General features: G+C 41.5%; 1 protein-coding gene across 7 annotated transcripts in view; it reads left to right on the forward strand.

The window, feature by feature from the left end:
- Window positions 1–20,358, forward strand: part of TCF3 (transcription factor 3) — a 193,452-nt gene that overhangs the window by 35,993 nt on the left and 137,101 nt on the right. For 6 of the 7 annotated variants that reach the window (XM_056572494.1, XM_056572465.1, XM_056572476.1 and 3 more), the window contains one exon: window positions 8,587–8,682. The exons of the other annotated variant lie outside the window; for it this stretch is intronic. In XM_056572494.1, the coding sequence (XP_056428469.1) occupies window positions 8,608–8,682 (75 nt within the window). In that variant the 5' untranslated portion in view covers window positions 8,587–8,607. The remainder of the gene's footprint in view (window positions 1–8,586; window positions 8,683–20,358) is intronic. 7 annotated transcript variants of the gene reach the window in all.

Consider the following 20,358-nt stretch of genomic DNA (forward strand, 5'->3'; position numbering starts at 1 on the left):
TTTTTAATCACATCATAAAAACAAAAATGGTACCGATAAGAACTAAAGATCATGGCATAAAACATTAGTCCTCGTACATCCATGTATATGAAATAAAAAATGTTATAGGGGTTTAGAAAAGGACAATGTTATGCATACCAATTGTGGTGTGTTTTTTCTTTTCTTCAAAGTTTATTAACCTCTTAATGATGCCGGACGTAAATGTACGTCCTGGTGAGCTTGTACATTTACGTCCTATGCCTAATCGCGAGAATCGGCGCAATGCTCCGGTCATGCGCGGCAGGTCCCGGCTGCTGACAGCAGCCAGGGACCCGCCGGTAATGGCGGACATCCGTGATCGCTTGGATGTCCGCCATTAACCCCTCAGATGCCGTGATCAATATAGATCACGGCATCTGCAGCATCGCGGTCACTAAAATGATTGCTATAAATAGATCCCTATGGGTACTATTAAAGTGTAAAAAATAAAAGTAAAAAAAGTGAAAACCCCCTCCCCCAATAAAAAAGTAAATTGTCCCATTTTTCCTATTTCGCCCCCAAAAAGTGTGAAAAAATTTAAAATAAATAAAATTTTTATATATACATATTTGGTATCGCCGCGTGCGTAAATATCCGAACTATTAAAATAAAATGTTAATGATACCGTACGGTGAACGTAAACAATAGTTCAAAATAGCTGCCTTTTTATAACCTTATTTCAAAAAATTGAAATGTATTAAAAGTTTTATATAAGCAAATATGGTATCCATAAAAAGTTCAGATCATGGCGCAAAAAATGAGCCCTCATACCACCGCTTATACTGAAAAACGAAAAAGTTATAGTACGATTTTAAACATACTAATTTGTTTAAAAAGTTTGTTTTTTTTGGTTTTTTTTTTGCGCAACAGTAATAGAAAAGTATGTTAAGGGTATCATTTTAATCGTGTTGACCCAAAGAATGAACACACGTCACTTTTACCATAAATTGTACTGCGTGAAAATGAAACTTTGCAAAATTGTGGTTTTCTTTTTTCATTTCCCCACACAAATAGTATTTATTTTGTTGCGCCATACATTTTATGGTAAAGTGAGTGATGGCATTACAACGGACAACTGGTCGTGCAAAAAACAAGCCCTCATACTAGTCTGTGGATGAAAATGTGAGTTATGATTTTTTTTTTTGAAGGAGAGGAGGAAAAAAACGAAAACTTAAAAATTTAATTGTCTGAGTCCTTAAGGCCCAAATGGGCTGAGTCCTGAAGGGGTTTAAGTAGTACAATAGAAAAGAAAAATTATATAAATTAAGTATTATTTTAACCGTGTTGACCTACAGAATAAAGATAAAGTAGTGCTGGGCGATATGACCAAAAATGAGTATCATGGTATTTTTCTAAAGTATGACAGTATTTCACGGTGTGTTTTTTTTTTTTCTTTTTTTTTTTTACATTGAGACTTGCATTGAGGTGGTGTAGCGGAACTAAATGGGCTTTTGGAACTAAATGATCTGAACATTGGGGCAGTGGAGTACCCTTTTAAATAGATGTAACAAACAACCCTACAGCCTCCAGCTGTTGAAAAACTACAATTCCCAGCATGTTGGACTATATAGTAGTGTATAGTATAGGTCAGTGTTTCCCAACTAGGGGTGCCTCCAGCTGTTGCAAAACTACTCCTCCCAGCATGCTGGGAGTTGTAGTTTTGCAACAGTTGGAGGGCCTCAACATCTGGAGGGCCTACTGTAGGTATAGTATATTATACAGACCCCTGTCCATCCCAGAACCCTGACTCTCCTTCCCAGTTGCTGCAGGGACCGTCCGGGGAGGGTGGTCCGGGCCATCCATCCTTCCTGTAGTGTCCGGCAGCATTCCGGGTGGAGGGTGAACCGGTCCGGGCTGTCCTTCTTCTCCGGGGGTCCTCTTCTCCATTCCGGGCAGGCTCCGACCTAGTAACGCTGCATAGACGCCGCTGCGCAGTGACGTCCGTGCGCAGCGACGCACCTGACGTCATGGCATAGCGACGTCTATGCAGCGTACTAGGCCGGAGCCTGTCCGGAGTGGAGAAGAGGACCCCCGGAGAAGGACAGCCCGGACCGGTTCACCCTCCACCCGGAATGCCGCCGGACACTACAGGAAGGAAGGATGGCCCGGACCACCCCCATTACGGTATAGCAGTATGGGAAAAATCCATACAGTGGGAGAAAGAAAAAAAAACGGTATCCGGTTCATACCGGTGTACCACCCAGCACTAGGATAATGTATAATTTTTACCATAAAAACTAAACCCCCAAAAGTGAAAAAAAAAAAAATAAAATAAAATTGTGGGAACAAATTTAGCTATTTTTTTTTTAATGGTAAAATTAAGGATGCCATTACAAAGTACAATTGGTTGTACCAAAAAAGCACTCGCATTGATCTGTAGGTGGAAAAATGTAAAGATTAATATGTCAGATTGCAGCCCAGCAATCCCTGGCCAAGGCGAGACATCGCTTTGGCCAACGATTGCTGAACCGCAGCATAACGTGTTGACCACAGCAGGGTAACTGAGGCTTTGGAGGGAGCGGCAATATGTTTGTTTTTTCACATGTTTGACAGTCTGGATGAAGGCTGCTAAAGGTAGTCTTTTGGGAAAGAACTCTATAAATTATTAAAGCTAAAATGTAATATTCTGTTTAGCTGTTACAGTAAGCCTGAAAGATGGCACTTTTTGGTAATTTCTAATTTTTTTGAGATGGCTGTCTAACTTAAGTAGAATTCAGGTAGAAGAAACAGACATGGTGCACATCTACAATCTTGTATAATGATCTGATTGCGTCTCAGCATAATATAAAAAACAGGTTGTTAGTATACATTTTTGATCAAAAAGTACAAGCCCACTTGCCACGTCAAGGCCACCTATTTAGAGTGGGTCCCTAACGTCCCTAGCATAAAATGGCGTAGCACTGGGCGGCGACCACCGCCGCCACGACACCAGTGCCCACGGGGGGGGGGGGGGTGGGGGGGGAACGACCCACTGGCAGACCGGCACCAATGCCATTCAAACGAAGTAGAACTTAAGTAGAACTCTCAATTTAAAAAGATTTTGAACATAAATAAAATACGAAGGAAACCATCAGGGCCTCCCATCAGGATGACTGCTAATTTCACAGCCAACCCAACTCAGAAACCTGATGCCCCTAAAATATAGAAAACAAGAAAACACACACACACCAAAATTCTTTATTCAATGCTTAAAGGGGTACTCCGGTGGTAAACTTTATTTTTTATTTTTTTATTTTTTCTAAATCAACTGGTGCCAAAAAGTTAAACAGATTTGTAAATTCCTTCTATTAAAAAAATCTTAATCCTTCCAGTACTTTATAGCTGCTGTATACTACAAAGGAAATTATTTTCTTTTTGGATTTCTTTTCTTTCTGTCCACAGTTCTCCCTGCTGACACCTCTGTTCATTTTAGGAACTGTCCAGAGCAGCTTATATTTGCTGTGGGGATTTTCTCCTGCTCTGGAAGTTCCTGACATGGACAGAGGGGTATCAGTTGATTTAGAAAAAAAGTTTTCCACCAGAGTACCCCTTTAATCCCTTCAAGGGATACTCCGTTGAAAAACAATTTTCAGCTTGTGCCAGAATGTTAAACATATTTATAAATTACTTCTATTTAAAAATCTTAACCCTTCCAGCACTTATCAGCTGCTGTATGCTCCACAGGACGTTCTTTTCTTTTTAAACTTCTTCTTTTCAGTCTGACCACAGTGCTTTCTGCTGACACACCTGTCTGTCTCATGAACTGTCAAGAGTTTTGGTTTGCTATGGGGATTTGCGCTTGACATTTCCTGAGACAGAAAGATGTCCGCGGAGAGCACTGTGGTCAGATAGAAAAGAATTTAAAAAAGGTGTTAAAGTTAAAAGTGAATTAACCACTTACTAAGAAGTTTGAACCCCCCTTCCCGTTTTTTAAAATAATGTAATAAAAATAATCATGTGGTGTGTAAATGTCCAAACTATTTAAAATATAAGGTTAACTAAACTGCATGGTCGTTGGCGTACACTAAAGTCACTTCACATGCCATTAAAAAAAAAAAATTGCGATTAAAATGTCCCATCAAAACAAAAATGTTACCAGTAACTACAGACCACGGCACAAAAAAATGAACCCTCATATAGCCCCTTATGTGGAAAAATAAAAAATTTATAGGGGTCAGAAGATGCCCGTATCAGGAACTGTCCAAAGCAGGAGAAAATCCCCATTGCAAATCTATGCTGCTCTGCACAGTTTCTGACACTGACAGGTGTCAGCAGAGAGCACTGTGGACAAGACAAAAAAGAAATTCAAAAAGGAATATTTCCTCTGTAGCATACAGCCGCTAAAAAGTACTGGAACGGTAAAGCTTTTTTAATAGAAGTCCTTTACAAATCTGTTTAACTTTCTGATATCAGTTGATTTTCAAAAAAAAGTTTTTCCACTGGAGTACCCCTTTAAGGCCAAAATGGGCTTGGTCCTTAACCCCTTAAGTTTTGTATTCTTTTCCTCATCCCCTTTTAAAAACCATAACAGATCTAGAGACCCATATGAGGGGTTGTTTTTTGTACATTGTACCTTGTAATGACATCAGTCATTTTACCAAAAAACCCCCCCAAAAAATTTGTGGGACAAAATTGAAAACTTTTGAGCGCTTCCATTTCTGCTTACTGCACTTCTTGGTAAAAAAAAAAAGACACCTTATTACATTTATTCTGTAGGTCTATACGATTAAAATGATACCCAACTTTTATAGGTTTGATTTTTTTATTTCCGGTGAAAATTATTACTGTTATCACGAAAATTATTAACATTTCTCCTTCTGACCCTTACAAATTTATTTTTCCGCATACAGGACAGTATGAGGGTTCCTTTTTTGCACCATGATCTGAAGCTTTTATAAACCGTTATTTACCGTATATACTCGAGTATAAGCCGAGTTTTTCAGCACGATTTTTCGTGCTGAAAACACCCCCCTCGGCTTATACTCGAGTGAACTCTCTGCCCTCAGTGGTCTTCAACCTGCGGACCTCCAGAGGTTTCAAAACTACAACTCCCAGCAAGCCCGGGCAGCCATCGGCTGTCCGGGCTTGCTGGGAGTTGTAGTTTTGAAACCTCTGGAGGTCCGCAGGTTGAAGACCACTGCGGCCTTCGACATCATCCAACCCCCTCTCACCCCCTTTAGTTCTGTACAGTACTCGCCTCCGCTCAACGCTGGTCCGGTGCTGCAGGACTGTCCGGTGGGGAGGTCGTCCGGTGGGATAGTGGTTCCGGGCTGCTATCTTCACCGGGGAGTCCTCTTCTCCGCGCTTCGGGCCCGGCCCCAGAATAGTCACGTTGCCTTGATGACGACGCAGAGGCACGTTCATTACCAACGTCCTTCTGTGTCATCGTCAAGGCAACGCCTCTATTCCGGGCCAGCAGCGCGGAGAAGAGGCGCCCCCGGTGAAAATGGCAGCCCGGAACCACTATCCCACCGGACGACCTCCTCACCGGACAGTCCTGCAGCACCGGACCAGCGCCGAGCGGAGACGAGTACTGTACAAAACTAAAGGGGGTGAGGGGGGCTGGATGATGTCGAAGGCCGCAGTGGTCTTCAACCTGCGGACCTCCAGAGGTTTCAAAACTACAACTCCCAGCAAGTCCGGACAGCCGATGGCTGCCCGGGCTTGCTGGGAGTTGTAGTTTTGAAACCTCTGGAGGTCCGCAGGTTGAAGACCACTGAGGACCGATAGTTCACAAGAGGATGATGACAAGAGGATGATGAAGGGGGGCGGGGATGATGACAAGGGGATGATGAAAGGGGGATGATGACAGGGTGATGATGATTAGGGTCTGGATGATGACAGGGGGGGATGATGTATTTCCCACCCTAGGCTTATACTCGAGTCAATAACTTTTCCTGGGATTTTGGGGTGAAATTAGGGGCCTCGGCTTATATTCGGGTCGGCTTATATTCGAGTATATACGGTAACATTACATTGTTAGAGTTCGGACATTTACGCTCGAGGCGATACAACATTTGCTTATATTTATATATATATGTATATATATGTATATATGTGTATGTGTTTTTTTTATTTTTTTATTTTTTTATGGGAAAAGGGGGGTGATTCAAACTTCTAATAGGGAAAGGTTTACATCACATTAACTTTTTTTTTTTAATACACATTTATAGCCCCCATAGGGGACTATTACATATGCAATCTTCTGCCATAGACTAGATCAGTGTTATCGGCGCTCCAGCCTGGATCTCGGGCATGGCGCAAACGAGGGTTGATCGGAGATTGAAGAGTAGGGATCCTCCTCGTGTGTTCCCCGCTAATTGGGACACCAGGGTTTTTACCGTGGTGATCCCGATCAGCCCAACTGAGCTGCCCGAAACGGGAAGCATTATTTATTTTTATTATTTATCAAAGTTGATTGCCACGTATAAGGGGTTTATACCGGGCATCACCGTGATCTGTGATGTCCGGTATTAGCCACGGGTCTCAGCCCGTGAGCCCTGTATCCTTGAGAGATTAAGGGGTTAAGTGGCTTTGAAGAGAGCACAGGAGCTGCGCTCACTTCAGAGCAGTTAGTGTTGGCTACTAGCATTTAACCCTTTAGACACTGATCCATGCCGATTGCGGCATTGAAAGTAGAATGGGGCTTTCGTGAGCTTATCTGCCTTCTGTCGTTGATCACTGATTCATGTTACCTGCCATAGGCATAGCATATATGTAATTGCAATCTATATTAATATGGGACTATGTTTATGATCCCACACGGTAAGCGTGTAAAAAAAAAAAAAAACACAAGACATGAATACAGAATGTATTATGAAAAAAATTACAAAAAGTGATAATGACCCATTAAAACAAAAATAGTACTGATAAAAACTACAGATCATGGTGCAAGAAATTATCTCTCATACATCCCTGTATAACAAAAAATTGTTATAGCGGTCAGAAAAGGACAGTTTTATGCATACCAATTAAAACATTTTTTTTTTTTAAATCATACAATAGAACAACGATATAAATTGGTTATCTTTTTAATTGCTTTAAGTTATAGGATAAATTTAATGGCCTAGACTTATCAAACTGAGAGGAAAAATAAAGCACACAGCAACCAGTCGCTCAGGTTTAACTTTACCATAGCACCCTAGCTGAGCTGGGATTGGTTGCTGTGGGTTCTTTTTTTCTCAAACTGTTTGATAAATCTGGACATTTTGGACCCTTGTATCATTTTTACCATAGAGTGCACTTGAGTAAAGACTAAACCCCCCCCAAACAAGAAAAAGTTGATTTTTTTTTTAGCAAAATAGGGTTGTTGTTTTTTTTTTTTTTTTTTTTTTATATCTTGGCTTTGTAGTACATCTTATGGTAAAATAAAGTGTCATTACAAAGTACAATTGGTTGCGCAAAAAAAAGCCCTCATGGGTGTAGGTAGACAAATAAGAGTTATAGACTTCAAGGAGAGAAGGAAAAATACAAGCGCTAAATGAAAAATTTGTTCTGATTTTCCGGGACAATTATTTATTTATTCCCCTTAACTAGTGCTGGGCGGTATACCGGTATGAACAGTTTTTTTTTTTTTCTCCCACGGAATGGATTTTTGCCCATACCGCTATACCGGTCGGGCCCCTCCCCCACCCTCCGAGTCAATAAAAAAAAATTTCACTTACCCGTAATGGGGGTGGTCCGGGCCATCCATCCTTCCTGTAGTGTCCGGCGGCATTCTGGGTGGAGGGTGAAGCGGTCCGGGCTGTCCTTCTTCTCCGGGGGTCCTCTTCTCATCTCCGGGCAGGCTCCGACCTAGTACGCTGCATAGACGCCGTGACGTCAGGTGCGTCGCTGCGCACGGATGTCACTGCGCAGCGGTGTCTATGCAGCGTTACTAGGCCGGAGCCTGCCCGGAATGGAGAAGAGGACCCCCGGAGAAGGACAGTCCGGACCGATTCACCATCCACCCGGAATGCCGCCGGACACTACAGGAAGGATGGATGGCCCGGACCACCCTCCCCGGACGGGCCCTGCAGCAACTGGGAGGGGGAGTCAGGGTTCTGGGATGGACAGGGGTCTGTATAATATACTATACCTACAGTAGGCCCTCCAGCTGTTGAGACCCTCCAGCTGTTGCAAAACTACAACTCCCAGCATGCCCGGACAGCCATCGACTGGTCCTTAAGGCCAAAATGTCCTTTAGGGGTCAAGAGAAAAAAATGTCCCGGAAAATCTGAGCTAATTTTTTTCCCCCCCCGTAATGGACATATCAGATACCCTTTCATTGGTCGAGACCCCCACAAATAAAGACAATGCACTAGTGAAGCCAAACAATGATTGCTGCCAAATGCAACAGACATGCTCATTTATCAAATTACCAAAGTCATGGGTAGCACAATTTTTGAAAAATCATTTAATAGACCACACATCTCCAGGGGAAAATGGGATGTGCTTGTGGAAAATAGTAGAATTGAATAGACTCACAAACACTCCAGCTTTTAAGATTTTGCTATGATCTTCATTATCTTTTAATCTTTTGGTTGAGGTTTGAGTGTCAAATCTTGCATTTTTTACATAAATAAAATTCTTTTCTGTTTCTAAATTAAGGTATCCTATTTTTTAAACTGGATGAATATGAATTCACAACAGAGAATGGCAGTGGGCACAGACAAGGAATTAAGTGACCTTCTGGATTTTAGCATGGTAAGCAGAATAAATATAAATCTGATGCTCCTTGCTCTTTAACCTCTTTTAATACAGGGCACAGTAATTAAAGGGGTACTCCGCACCCCTAGACATCTTATCCCCTATCCAAAGGATGGGGGATAAGATGTCAGATCACTGGGGTCCCGCCCCGGGATCTCAGCTGCAGCACCCACCTGGATGGCTTCCACCTCACACCGGCAACGCTGGAGGCTTCGGATCCCGACCACAATGGCGGACAAGCTTGACGTCACGACTCCGCCCTGTGTGACGTCACGCCCCGCCCCCTCAATCCAAGTCTATGGGAGGTCCGTCACGCCCCCCTCCCATAGACTTACATTGATGGGGAGGGGCAGGGCATGATTTCACACAGGGCGGAGTCGTGACGTCACGCTAGTCCGCCATTGTGGTCGGGATCCGAAGCCTCCAGTGTTGCCGGTGTGAGGTGGAAGCCGTCCAGGTGGGTGCTGCAGCCAAGATCCCGGGGGTGCCCAGCAGCAGGACCCCGGCGATCTGACATGTTATCCCCTATACTTTGGATAGGGGATAAGATATAAGATGTCTAGGGGTGCGGAGTACCCTTTTAATAAAATGGTAGAAGTTATCCATATTTCCTGGTTACAAGCATGCTGTAATTTGTATCATGCAAATTGAAACTAGTAGTGTTTACTGGATTATGCCTGTGTTTTTTTATTTTTTTGTTAAAATGGGCATCAGTTTCAGAGTTGCTGTTGCATAGCATGCATGTAGAATGTTTTCCTGTTGTAGCTGCATTCTGTTAGTATACATAAGTAGCTGACTTTGAGTTGTCAGTGTTAAGATTTGGTAGCAAAAACCAATACATTGTTGACTTTTTAAAAGCCTCATAGCGTGGACGTTATGCTTCTTCATTTGCATGTTTTTTTTTTCACTTTATAACAGATTTCCCCTAGTTATTAATTTTTTTTGGGGAATTTAACCAAAAGTATGGAATGCACTTCCTGAAATGTGTATTATTTTTGTGTGGTAGTAACTGCGTTTTTTTTTTTTTTTTTTTATTACATTTTTTTTTTTGCTCAGTTTTTTGCTGTCATGCACCGAATTTATCAAAAAGGCGCACAGACTTTACTAAAATATTGCGCAAATTAAAATTCAACTCAAACTGCTGTGAGCCGCCAAATTGGAAGTTGACTCTGGTTTTCCCTCAGACTGAGTTGCATGTGCTCCGGAGACCTGTGTGCTCGGAACAGAAGGTGCTGTTATAGTTTGTTGCCCTAGATGGAAGTGTTTAATGTTAGCGTTTTCTTCCCGTCTTATTTTTGAACAAAGCTAAAATAAAAGCTACAAAGATGCCAATGGCCCGGGTACCGATAAAACTTTCTGTATGACAATTTTGTCATTAAAAAAAGGGCCAAGTAGTCTGGCAACAGCTGGAGACACTACTACTGGTGTTGGTTTTTACCCCACAAAGCCGTAGAGATTACTTAGGCATTTTGGTTGCTCCTGGTGCTTAATCGCCAAAAGCGATGGATAACTTACCAACCTGGCGAGCGCAACAGAATTTGCGTTCCCCAAGTTGGAATAACAGAAAGCTGTCGCGCCTGTCTGTTAAGACACATGCACTAACCTTCAGACTAAACGCAGCTTACCTGTTATGGAGCTGTCTCCCCTGCAGTGTTTTCAACATCTTGGCCATTGTGACTAGGATTTTCACCGCTCTCTGGTCTCAAAACTTGGGGCTCTCACTTTGTGCTCTCCAGTTTATTAGGTGAGTGACAATTTAAGGCAATTTGGCTCATGCAGCAACCCAAATGATGGCATACTCTTTCCAGCTGGTTGTTAGAAAATACGACAGCAGAGATGTCTCCAGCTGTTGCCAAATGGGAAATCTAATACAGCATGACAATACTAGCTTTTTTGGTATGTCCAAATTGTATGTACTCATCTGTCCAAATATATTGCTCCTCATAATGTATTGCTTTTTTCAAAAAAAGTCACACAACCCTGATTGGTGCTTAGTTAGCTAATTTGAATTACTCTATTCTAAAAGCGGACTTCTTTATAAATAAGTGGTCCTTCATGCTTGAAAGTATTTTCATTGTGGTCTATTTATTTTAATTTTTTTGAAGCCAAGTTGGTCATGGTCTACATTTGCTTTTAAGAATATTGCACCTTTTTAACAAAGACGCAGTTAATAAATGCTGTCCACTGCATGGGCAACTGCACAGCCCTGCAACCCACAGCCAGCAAAAAAATGTGCAAAATCACAAAATTGCACCTTTTTTACAGCAAAAAAGACGGAAACAGCTTGATAAATCTCCCCCATAGCGTTTATGGTGCTGTGATTGCTGAGCTGCAATTTTCACAGCACAATTAGTACATGTACCTCCCTATAAAGTGCATGTAAATAAGCAGGTTGTCTAATGTTTGAGAGCTCTGCAATTTTGTGGAAGTAATGAAGTTATGCAAATGTACAGCAAAAATTTTGGGTTTTGCGGGAAAGTTGTTTTTTCTTTTTTTCTTTTTCATGTTTCAACAAATAACCACAAAACCTGAATAGATTGCACCTTTCCAGACAAGGGTCCAATTTGCAGTAAATGTCCGTATTTTTTTCACCTTGATTTATAACCTTAATTTATTACTGTTGACTTACTTGGAGACTATGCAGCAAGCTCAGCTGCCCCAAAAGTGTTTGGAGGAGGCCTTAAAGGACATTATGCATTGTAAGGTACACACACTCTACAAAAGACAATAAAAGCTACTCCTGTGGGAAACTGCAATTGTACAGTTTTTCTACATTTCTGCCGCCTTTGAACTCCCTGGGAATAGGTTGTGGTGTGGATTAGCGAAAAACATGCTACGTTTCCTGGAAAATGTGTGGCATTTTGCTGCACTGTGAACAGGAGGATTTTTGAATATTGAACATCTGGCTACTACATTACTAAAAAAAATCTATATATCTTACCTGCAGCAGCAAAAACATGACAAAACACCCAGTGCTATCATTGTGCTTGCAGATAAAAAATTCTCACTAGATACCATTATCTGCATGTGTGTAGGGTCCATTTGGTCGTAGCACTTTGTGTAGCTTTACTCATATTTTGTCTGCTTATTTTAAAACATTGCAATAACTTGCACATGAATCTGCAATATATTTTTCTTATATCTAGCTCTGGTCCCAACCCTTTTCACCCCACCTATGTATTCATTATTCTTGTTAGGTTGTTTTAACTTCTTTTTCATTGTAGGGTTTCTTTAGTGGTTTAAAGGAAAATCTTTTGACTTAAAGGGGTACTACTTTTTTATTTTTTTTTTTTTTTTTTTTTTGTGCCAGAAAATTAAACAGATTTGTAAATTACTTCTGTTAAAAAATATTTGAAGAGCAAATCTGGCTTGCTTTTCTGTAGCGTCCATTCAGAGCACAGGTTTCATTTTACCACAAACATTTTCTTATTCTTTTTGTTGTATGCCTAGAGATAGAGATAGATATAGAGATATATAGATAGATTTTATATCTATCTATCTATCTATGTGGCATTTATTCGCTGCGGAATCTGTAGGCGCTATATAAGTAAATTATTTTTTTTCTGCCCTTATGCAACTTTTTTCCCCTCCATTATGTAGTTCAATGACTTTTCTTATGGAATTTTGGGTGGAGTGGGGGTGGAGCTAGAAAAGAAAAACGTGTACATTAACCCCTTGCCTCATATGGACATTTATAAGCCTGCATAAGCGGCTCCAGAGGTATGAAATGCTCTCAGCAGGTGAGCATGCGTCATGCCCGGTGGGTCCCGGTTGCTATAAGCAACCAGGACTCACGACTAATGCATGACATCACCAATCGGGCTGATGTCCGGCATTAACTCTTTAGATGCGGTGATCAAAGTTGATCGCTGCTTCTAAAGTGGAAGTAAAAGCTTCCTGGCAGCTCAGTCGGGATGATCGGGACCATCGTGGTAAAAATCGCGATGTCCCAATCAGCTAGAGCGCAACAGGAGGGTGCCGCCCCTGCCTCCTGTGCATCTGATTGGCGATTGATTGCTCCAAGCCTGAAATCCAGGCTTGAGCAATCAATCGCCGATAACTGATCAATGCATTGCACTGTAATGGCAGTGATCAGTGTATTGAATCAATGTACTGCATGTTATAGTCCCCTATGGGGGCTATAACATTGCAAAAAATAGTGGGAAAAAAGTTAATAAAGATGATTTAACCCCTTCCCTAATAATAAAAGTTTGATTCACCACCATTTTCCCATTAAAAAAAATAAACATGTGGTATCGCCACGTTCGTAAATGTCCGAACTATAAAGATATATTGTTAATTAAACCGCACGGTCAATGGTTTGTGCAAAAAAATTCCAAAGTCCAAAACTGCGTATCTTTGGTTACTTTTTACACCATAAAAAAAAATCATAACAGAAATGGCATCGATAAAAACTTCAGATCACGGTGCAAAAAAATGAGCCATCATATTGCTCTGTACGTGGGGAAAAAAAAAATTATAGGGGTCAGAAGATGACAATTTTAAACGTATAAATTTTCCTGCATGTAGTTATTTTTTTTCAGTAGTAATTAGAGATGAGCGAACTTACAGTAAATAAATTCGATTCTTCACCAACTTCTCGGCTCGGCAGTTGATGACTTGTTGATCCTGCATAAATTAGTTCAGCCTTCAGATGCTCCGGTGGGCTGGAAAAGTTGATACAGTCCTAGGAAAGAGTCTCCTAGGACTGTATCCACCTTTTCCAGCCCACCGGAGCTCCTGACAGCTGAACTAATTTATGCAGGAAAAGTAATCAACTGCCAAGCCGAGAAGTTCGTAACGAATCAAATTTACTGTAAGTTCGCTCATCTCTAGTAGTAATACAAAATCAAACCTATATAAGTAGGGTATAATTTTAATCGGATGGTCCTACAAAATAAAGATAAAGTGTCATTTTTACTGAAAAATTTACTGCGTAGAAACGGAAGCCCCCAAAATTTACAAAATATTTTTTTTTCTTCCATTTTGTCGCACAATGGTTTTTTCCGTTTCACCGTAGATTTTTGGTTAAAATGACTGATGTCATTACAAAGTAGAATTGGTGGCGCAAAAAATAAGCCATCATATGGATTTTTAGGTGCAAAATTGAAAGTGTTATTATTTTTAAAAGGTGAGGAGGAAAAAACTAAAGTGCAAAAAATAAAAAATCGCCAAAGAGGGAAGGGGTTAAAGGGATATTCCAATGGAATTATTTTTAAATCAACTGGTGCCAGAAAGTAAAAAATTGTAAATGACTTGTTTAAAAATCTTAATCGTTTCAGTACTCATCAGCTGCTGTATTTTATTTATTTATTTATTTATTTATTTTTTAGAAAGTGGTGTAGTTGTTTCCAGTCTGATCACAGTGCTCTCTGCTGACACCTCGGTCAATGTCAGGAACTGTCCAGAGCAGGAGAGGTTTACTATGGGGATTTGCTTCTACTCTAGGTGTCAGCAGAGTGCACTGTGATCACACTTCAAATAAATACACAACTTTCTCTGTAGTTTACAGCAGCTAAGTACTGGTTGGATTAAGGGTGCGTTCACACGCTAATGGCTAGCAGCGAGTTTCCCACTGTGGGAAACCCTCTGTGAGTTACGCTTCCATTGATTTAAATGGGTCCGCAGACTGTCCGCAAATCTGACACTATTGCGGACTGTGGACCCATTCAAATCAATGGTTTCTGCAGCGTGAAACCCGCTGCTAGTAATAGCGTGTGGACGCACCCTAAGATAGAAGTAATTTCTACATCTGTAAAACTTTCTGGTACCAGATTTAAAAACCTTTGTTTTTCACCACAGTACCTCTTTAATGTGGTCACATCTTCAACCTGTATTGTGTACGGGAGGATAAACATTGGAAAATCTCCAGAGCATGCTTTGGTTTTCAAAAACTACCACTAAGCCAAAAAAAGCTACTTGGGTGGAAAAATTGCTACAAAATGCAATGTAGGTATAGCATTTCATATTTTGCTATTGATTCCCAGCTAAAATCTGGTCACTGGGGCGCACAGCTTTTGTACATTTGTCACACTTGAGCAAACACTGTGTACCCAAGTCAGTTAAGGCAAAAGTCAAGTCTGCAGTGGTCAGAGATTTAGAACCTGTTACTTTAAATAAAAAATAAAAAAACATTTCAAAGCCTTCAATTACACCACAAACATACACCAACCAAGACTGGCTTTCAAAACGGACTATAGACAGCAGTTTCAAAAAGTCGAAGTGAAGTGGGTCATACAAAGTGAATCTGAAGTAAAATTTTCAAAAAAATGTGTACTAGCCCTGCATCATGTAATAAATTTAGTGCATGTACACTCAAACTACACCATCAAAACCTGTGTATAAAATCAGTGCGCCTACACTAACTTTGATACATTTCTGCTGTGTTTTTGCCAAAAGAAAAACACCATGGGGGAGATTTCTCAAAACCTGTCTAAAGGAAAAGTTGCTGAGTTGCCTATAACAACCAATCGGATTCATTTTTTTTCGTTTCTGGAAAATGAAAGCAATCTGGTTACTATGGGCACCTCAGGTTTTGATGATTTATTTCTCCCCATGTGCTGAATATGGCCTTTTTTAATCAGACAACTGCTTTCAATAAATGTAAAAGTATTGTGCTTCACTTTTCTCTGGTGTAGTTTTTGTTTTGTACATTTGTTAACACTATTGTTAGTACGAGCATTTTTAGTTGTGTGTTTTTTTTTTTGTCTTAGTTTTTATATACATAACAAACTTTGTAATTCGCTGATCATGTCATTTTAAGGCCCCTTTCACACTACAAAATTCTCAGTTTTTAAACCTCCGTATGAAGTTCCGTCTGAAAATCAGCTGAAAACGGTAGTTATAAAATCCTATACGGCCATTAGAAAATCCCATTATAGTCTATGGGATTTTTCTAATAGCCGTTATAGCCAGTTATTAATAACGGCCATTATTTTGTGACAGAATATGGTAACGGGAGAAATAGTTCATGAACCCGTTACTATCTTCTGTCACAAAATAATGGCCGTTATTAATAACTGTCTAAAATGGGTTAAAACGGCTATTAGAAAATCCCATTATAGTCTATGGGATTTTTCTAACTGCCGTATAGGATTTTGTGACTGCCTTTTTCAGCTGATTTTCAGAGAGAACTTTGTACGGATGTTTAAAAACAGAGAATTTTGTAGTGTGAAAGAAGCCTGAGAATTTCTCTTGAACCATGGAAAAAAAATGCCAGAAACACTGCAACAAAAGCAAACCTGCTTACAAAAGTGGAAAAGTTTGCTTCAGATTGCTTCTTTTAGGCTGCTTTCACACTATGAGCATTCATCCGTTATTGAACGTCAGTTTTCTGTGTAAAAACGGACGTAGGGCTGGGCAGTGTACCGGTTCATACTGAACACCGAAATTTTTGTGCTGCACAATATGAATTTTTCCCATACCGCAATACCGGTTGGGCCCCTCCCCCTTGGGAATGAATTATCAGCCCAGCGCTGCGCTGTCCCCACATTGGGGAACTAATCATATGTGACCAAATCATGTTACCCGCCAGCGCTGTTCTGCTCCCCCCCCCCAATAAATTATCAGCCCAGCGGGGTACTACTCACATATGTCACCCGCAAGCACTGCCCTCCTCCTCTTTGTTGCGGGCCGCTGGCGCTGGAACTCTATACTGTACGCCAGTGGTCTCCAACCTGCGGACCTCCAGATGTTGCAAAACTACAACTCCCAGCATGCCCGGACAGCCAGCGGCTGTCCAGGCATGCTGGGAGTTGTAGTTTTGCAACATCTAGAGGTCCATAGGGAAGAGACCACTGCTGTACGCTGTATCCCTATGCCCGGGCTGCAAAAGATAAAGAAAATAAACTTTAACTTGCCTACGTCGGCCCCACGATGATCCTTGGGATGGGAACGTCGGACAGCTGTCAGCCTATCGCCGTCCGCAGCGATGTCCCGCCCCGGCCATTGATAGGTTAAATGCACTGTCATGTAAGAAGCCGGGTAACACACACACACACACACACACACACACACACACGCACACACACGCTTTACCTGTACACTTATTCATACCCTCGGCTCTCCTCTGCCTGCCTCAGATCATCTACTACAACCTTCTACACTGGTGTGTGTGTGTGTGTGTGTGTGTGTGTGTGTGTGTGTGTGTGTGTATATATGTATATATGTATATATATATATATATATATATATATATATATATATATATATATATATATATATATATATATATATATATATATATAATGTTACAGAGGACCTATCTATTTAGGGTCAGGAGGAAAGATATTGGGGGCTCTCAAAACTGTCCTTAAAGGGTTGTGGTATAGATTAAGCGCAACTCTATAGAAGTTGTGTAGGAATAACAGGAACTGTCCGGAGTAGGAGAGGTTTGCTATGGGGATTAGCTCCTACTCTGGACAGTTCCTGACTGAGGTGTCAGCAGAGAGCACTGTGGTCAGACAGAAATGTACAACTCAACTTCCTCTCAGTATACAGCAGCTAAGTACTGGAAGGGTTAAGCTATTTTAATAGAAGTAACTTACAAATCTGTTTTAACTTTCTGTAGCCAGTTGAAAATGGTTTTTCACTGTGGTACCCCTTTAAGCTCTTCTGGATGCATGGCGTCCCTGTATGCCCTTCGCCTGCTCTCCCGCAGCTCGTGACACCACGTCATAGCGGATCGGTCTCGGCAGCTATCAACAGCCAAAACCAGTGTCTAATGCCAGACATTACCAGTCGCGATGATGCCCAGCATTAACCCCTTCAACATGGGAATCAAAGTTGATTGCCACATCTAAAGTGAAAGTAAAAGCTTCCCGTCAGCTCAGTTGTGCTGTTCAGGACCGCCACGGTGAAATTGCAATGTCCCGAACAGCTGAGGATGGGAGTAGGGTCCCTACCTGCTTCCTTGCCGACCGATCAGTGATCTGCTGCTCCATGCCAAGCTGGTGCAGCAGAGCGCCAATAACACTGATCAATGCTATGGCATACCATAGTGTATGCAATCAGAAGATTGCATGTAATAGTTCATTATGGGTAATAAAAAATGGTGTGTTTAAAAAAAAAATATATATATATATATATTTTTTTTTAAAGTTTGTCATTTGAAATCGCCGTAAAGTCTAAAAAGCGATCAGTCCCATCAAAACAAAAATGGTACCGATTAAAAACTACAGACCACGGCGCAAAAAATTAGCACTCACATCCCCATATATGGAAAAATAAAAATTTTTAAGCCTTATTTAGGTGCATGTAGTTTTTAAGCCGTGAATTAAAATAAAACCTACATAAATCGTTGTTACCGTATGAACCTTCAGAATACAGATAAGGTGTCATTTTTACTGAAAAGTGCGTTGCGTTGAATCTGCTGCCCCTAAAAATTACAAAATGGCGTTTTTATTTATTTATTTTTGTCAGATTTTGTGGTGAAATGACGGATATCATTACAAAGTAAAATTGGTAGGGCATAAAACAAGCCCTCATATTGGTCTGTAGGGGGAAAACTGAAAGCGTTAGGGTTTTTCCACTTTCGTTGATTCCTCCTCACCTTCTAATAATAAGTCCTTTAAGGTGTTAAGTGTGATTGACTCCGTAAGACTTCTTCCATGTTTCAGAGGGGTCAGGCATACTAACCTGTATGGATAAAGGCAAGCAGTATGCATGTGTAACAAGTCTGTAGTAGTAGTCTCTCTCTTCTTTCTTTTTTTTTTTTCCATTTAAATATTATTACTGACTGTTACAGTGTGCAAAGTGGATGAGTTATGGATAAAAAGCCACTTTTTTTTATTTAAAAATAAATTAAAAGACAGAAATGAATCCAGCAGGAAGGGGAAGTAAATGTGTTTGTATTAGAATATGTTGCACAGTGTATGGAATGGACAATAAAAGGGGTAAGGCTGGGTCCACACTACGTTTTGTCCCATACGGGAGCGCATACGGCAGGGGGGAGCTAAAAGCTCGCGCTCCCGTATGTGACCGTATGCGCTCCCGTATGTCATTCATTTCAATGAGCCGGCCGGAGTGAAACGTTCGGTCCGGTCGGCTCATTTTTGCGCCGTATGCGCTTTTACAACCGGACCTAAAACTGTGGTCAACCACGGTTTTAGGTCCGGTTGTAAAAGCGCATACGGCGCAAAAATGAGCCGACCGGACCGAACGTTTCACTCCGGCCGGCTCATTGAAATGAATGGCATACGGGAGCGCAAGATTTTAGCTCCCCCCTGCCGTATGCGCTCCCGTATGGGACAAAACGTAGTGTGGACCCAGCCTAAGAGACTTGTGCTGGTTACATATTTAAATACATTGGTGGTGAGGATCTATTCATGTAGAAAAACTAATGGTTTGCTCAGGAAAGACACCCAGCAGCCCACTCCTTGCAGGGATTCCCCCAACTATTATTCTACTGTTTGTCTCCTAGTGCTGGGTGACAGAGGTTGTGAAAAGGTAGGAGGATCCTTCATTTCCTCTTATTCTGGGGGGTGAGTTCTCAGCTCATTAACACCAGGAATCCTGTCTTATTTGTCACAGACTTGCAGGGAAGTGAGAAATTCGCTTCTTCAAAGTATCGGCTGCTAACACCACTTTAAAGAGGTGACAATCAGGATAAGGGAAAATCTAAAGACAATCTTCATGATGCTTTGAAGTTTAAATTGAGTCTTTAAGAATTACCTAAATCTCAATTAACACTAACCCACAGGTCTGTTGTCCATTGGGGTAGTTTCTAAATTTAGAAATGTAAACCCTATCTGCCACTGGTATGACCTGAAATCTGGTATGTTTTTTGTTATTGCCTTGGAATATTGTTATATTATCTCATCTCTGTGCAAGTTCTTATTCTTTTGACTACTGAAATATTAAAAGGAAACTAACTTGTGTTAGAAATACAGATACAAGCAAGTGATTGCTTACAGGCTTAAAGGTGTACTCCCACCCTAGACATCAGGACCCCGCAGTATTGCATGCGGCACCCACCGGTTTTTTGTCCGGAAGTGCTGGAGGATCGTCAGGACTCTGCCCCCGTGTGCCGTCACGCCCGTCCCCACAATGCAAGTCTATGGGAGGGGGCATGGCGGCCAGTAGCGGCGGGACCCCAGGGATCAGACATCTTATCCCCTATCCTTTGAATAGGGGATAAGATGTCTAGGGTGGGAGTACCCCTTTAAGCAATCTTAAGGTTTTGTTTATGAATTCAAGAGATTAGCATTTTTATGCACTTTCAAGACATTAAAGCGGTACTCCTGGTAGGCATCGACCGATATGTTTTTTTTTTTTTTTTTTTTTTAGGGCCGATACCGATAATCTGTGGAGGTTAGGGCCAATAGCCAAGAACTAATACCGATATTCCGGTATAAGTTATCGGCTATTTATCCCCCCCCCCCCCCTGCGACACCACTGCAGATCATTGATTTAAAGCCATAGGCCACCACCACCACCTGCTTCTCTCCCCTTGCCTGTCCGGGGGTCCTATCACCACCGCACCACGTCTCCCACCGCCTTGCCGCGCCCCCCACCGCCCCGGCCCCATTGCCTCCCCCATCCCCGGTTTTATAATTACCTGTTCCCGGGGTCCACTCTACATCTGGCTCCAGTGGTGGCGTCCTGAGCAGTCACTGTGCGCACTGACAGTGACGTCGCGTTGAGTACATCACTCGTCATTGCGCACAGCGTAAC

This window comes from Hyla sarda, chromosome 1 (genome assembly GCF_029499605.1).
Source record: "Hyla sarda isolate aHylSar1 chromosome 1, aHylSar1.hap1, whole genome shotgun sequence".
Classification (NCBI taxonomy): Eukaryota; Metazoa; Chordata; class Amphibia; order Anura; family Hylidae; genus Hyla; species Hyla sarda.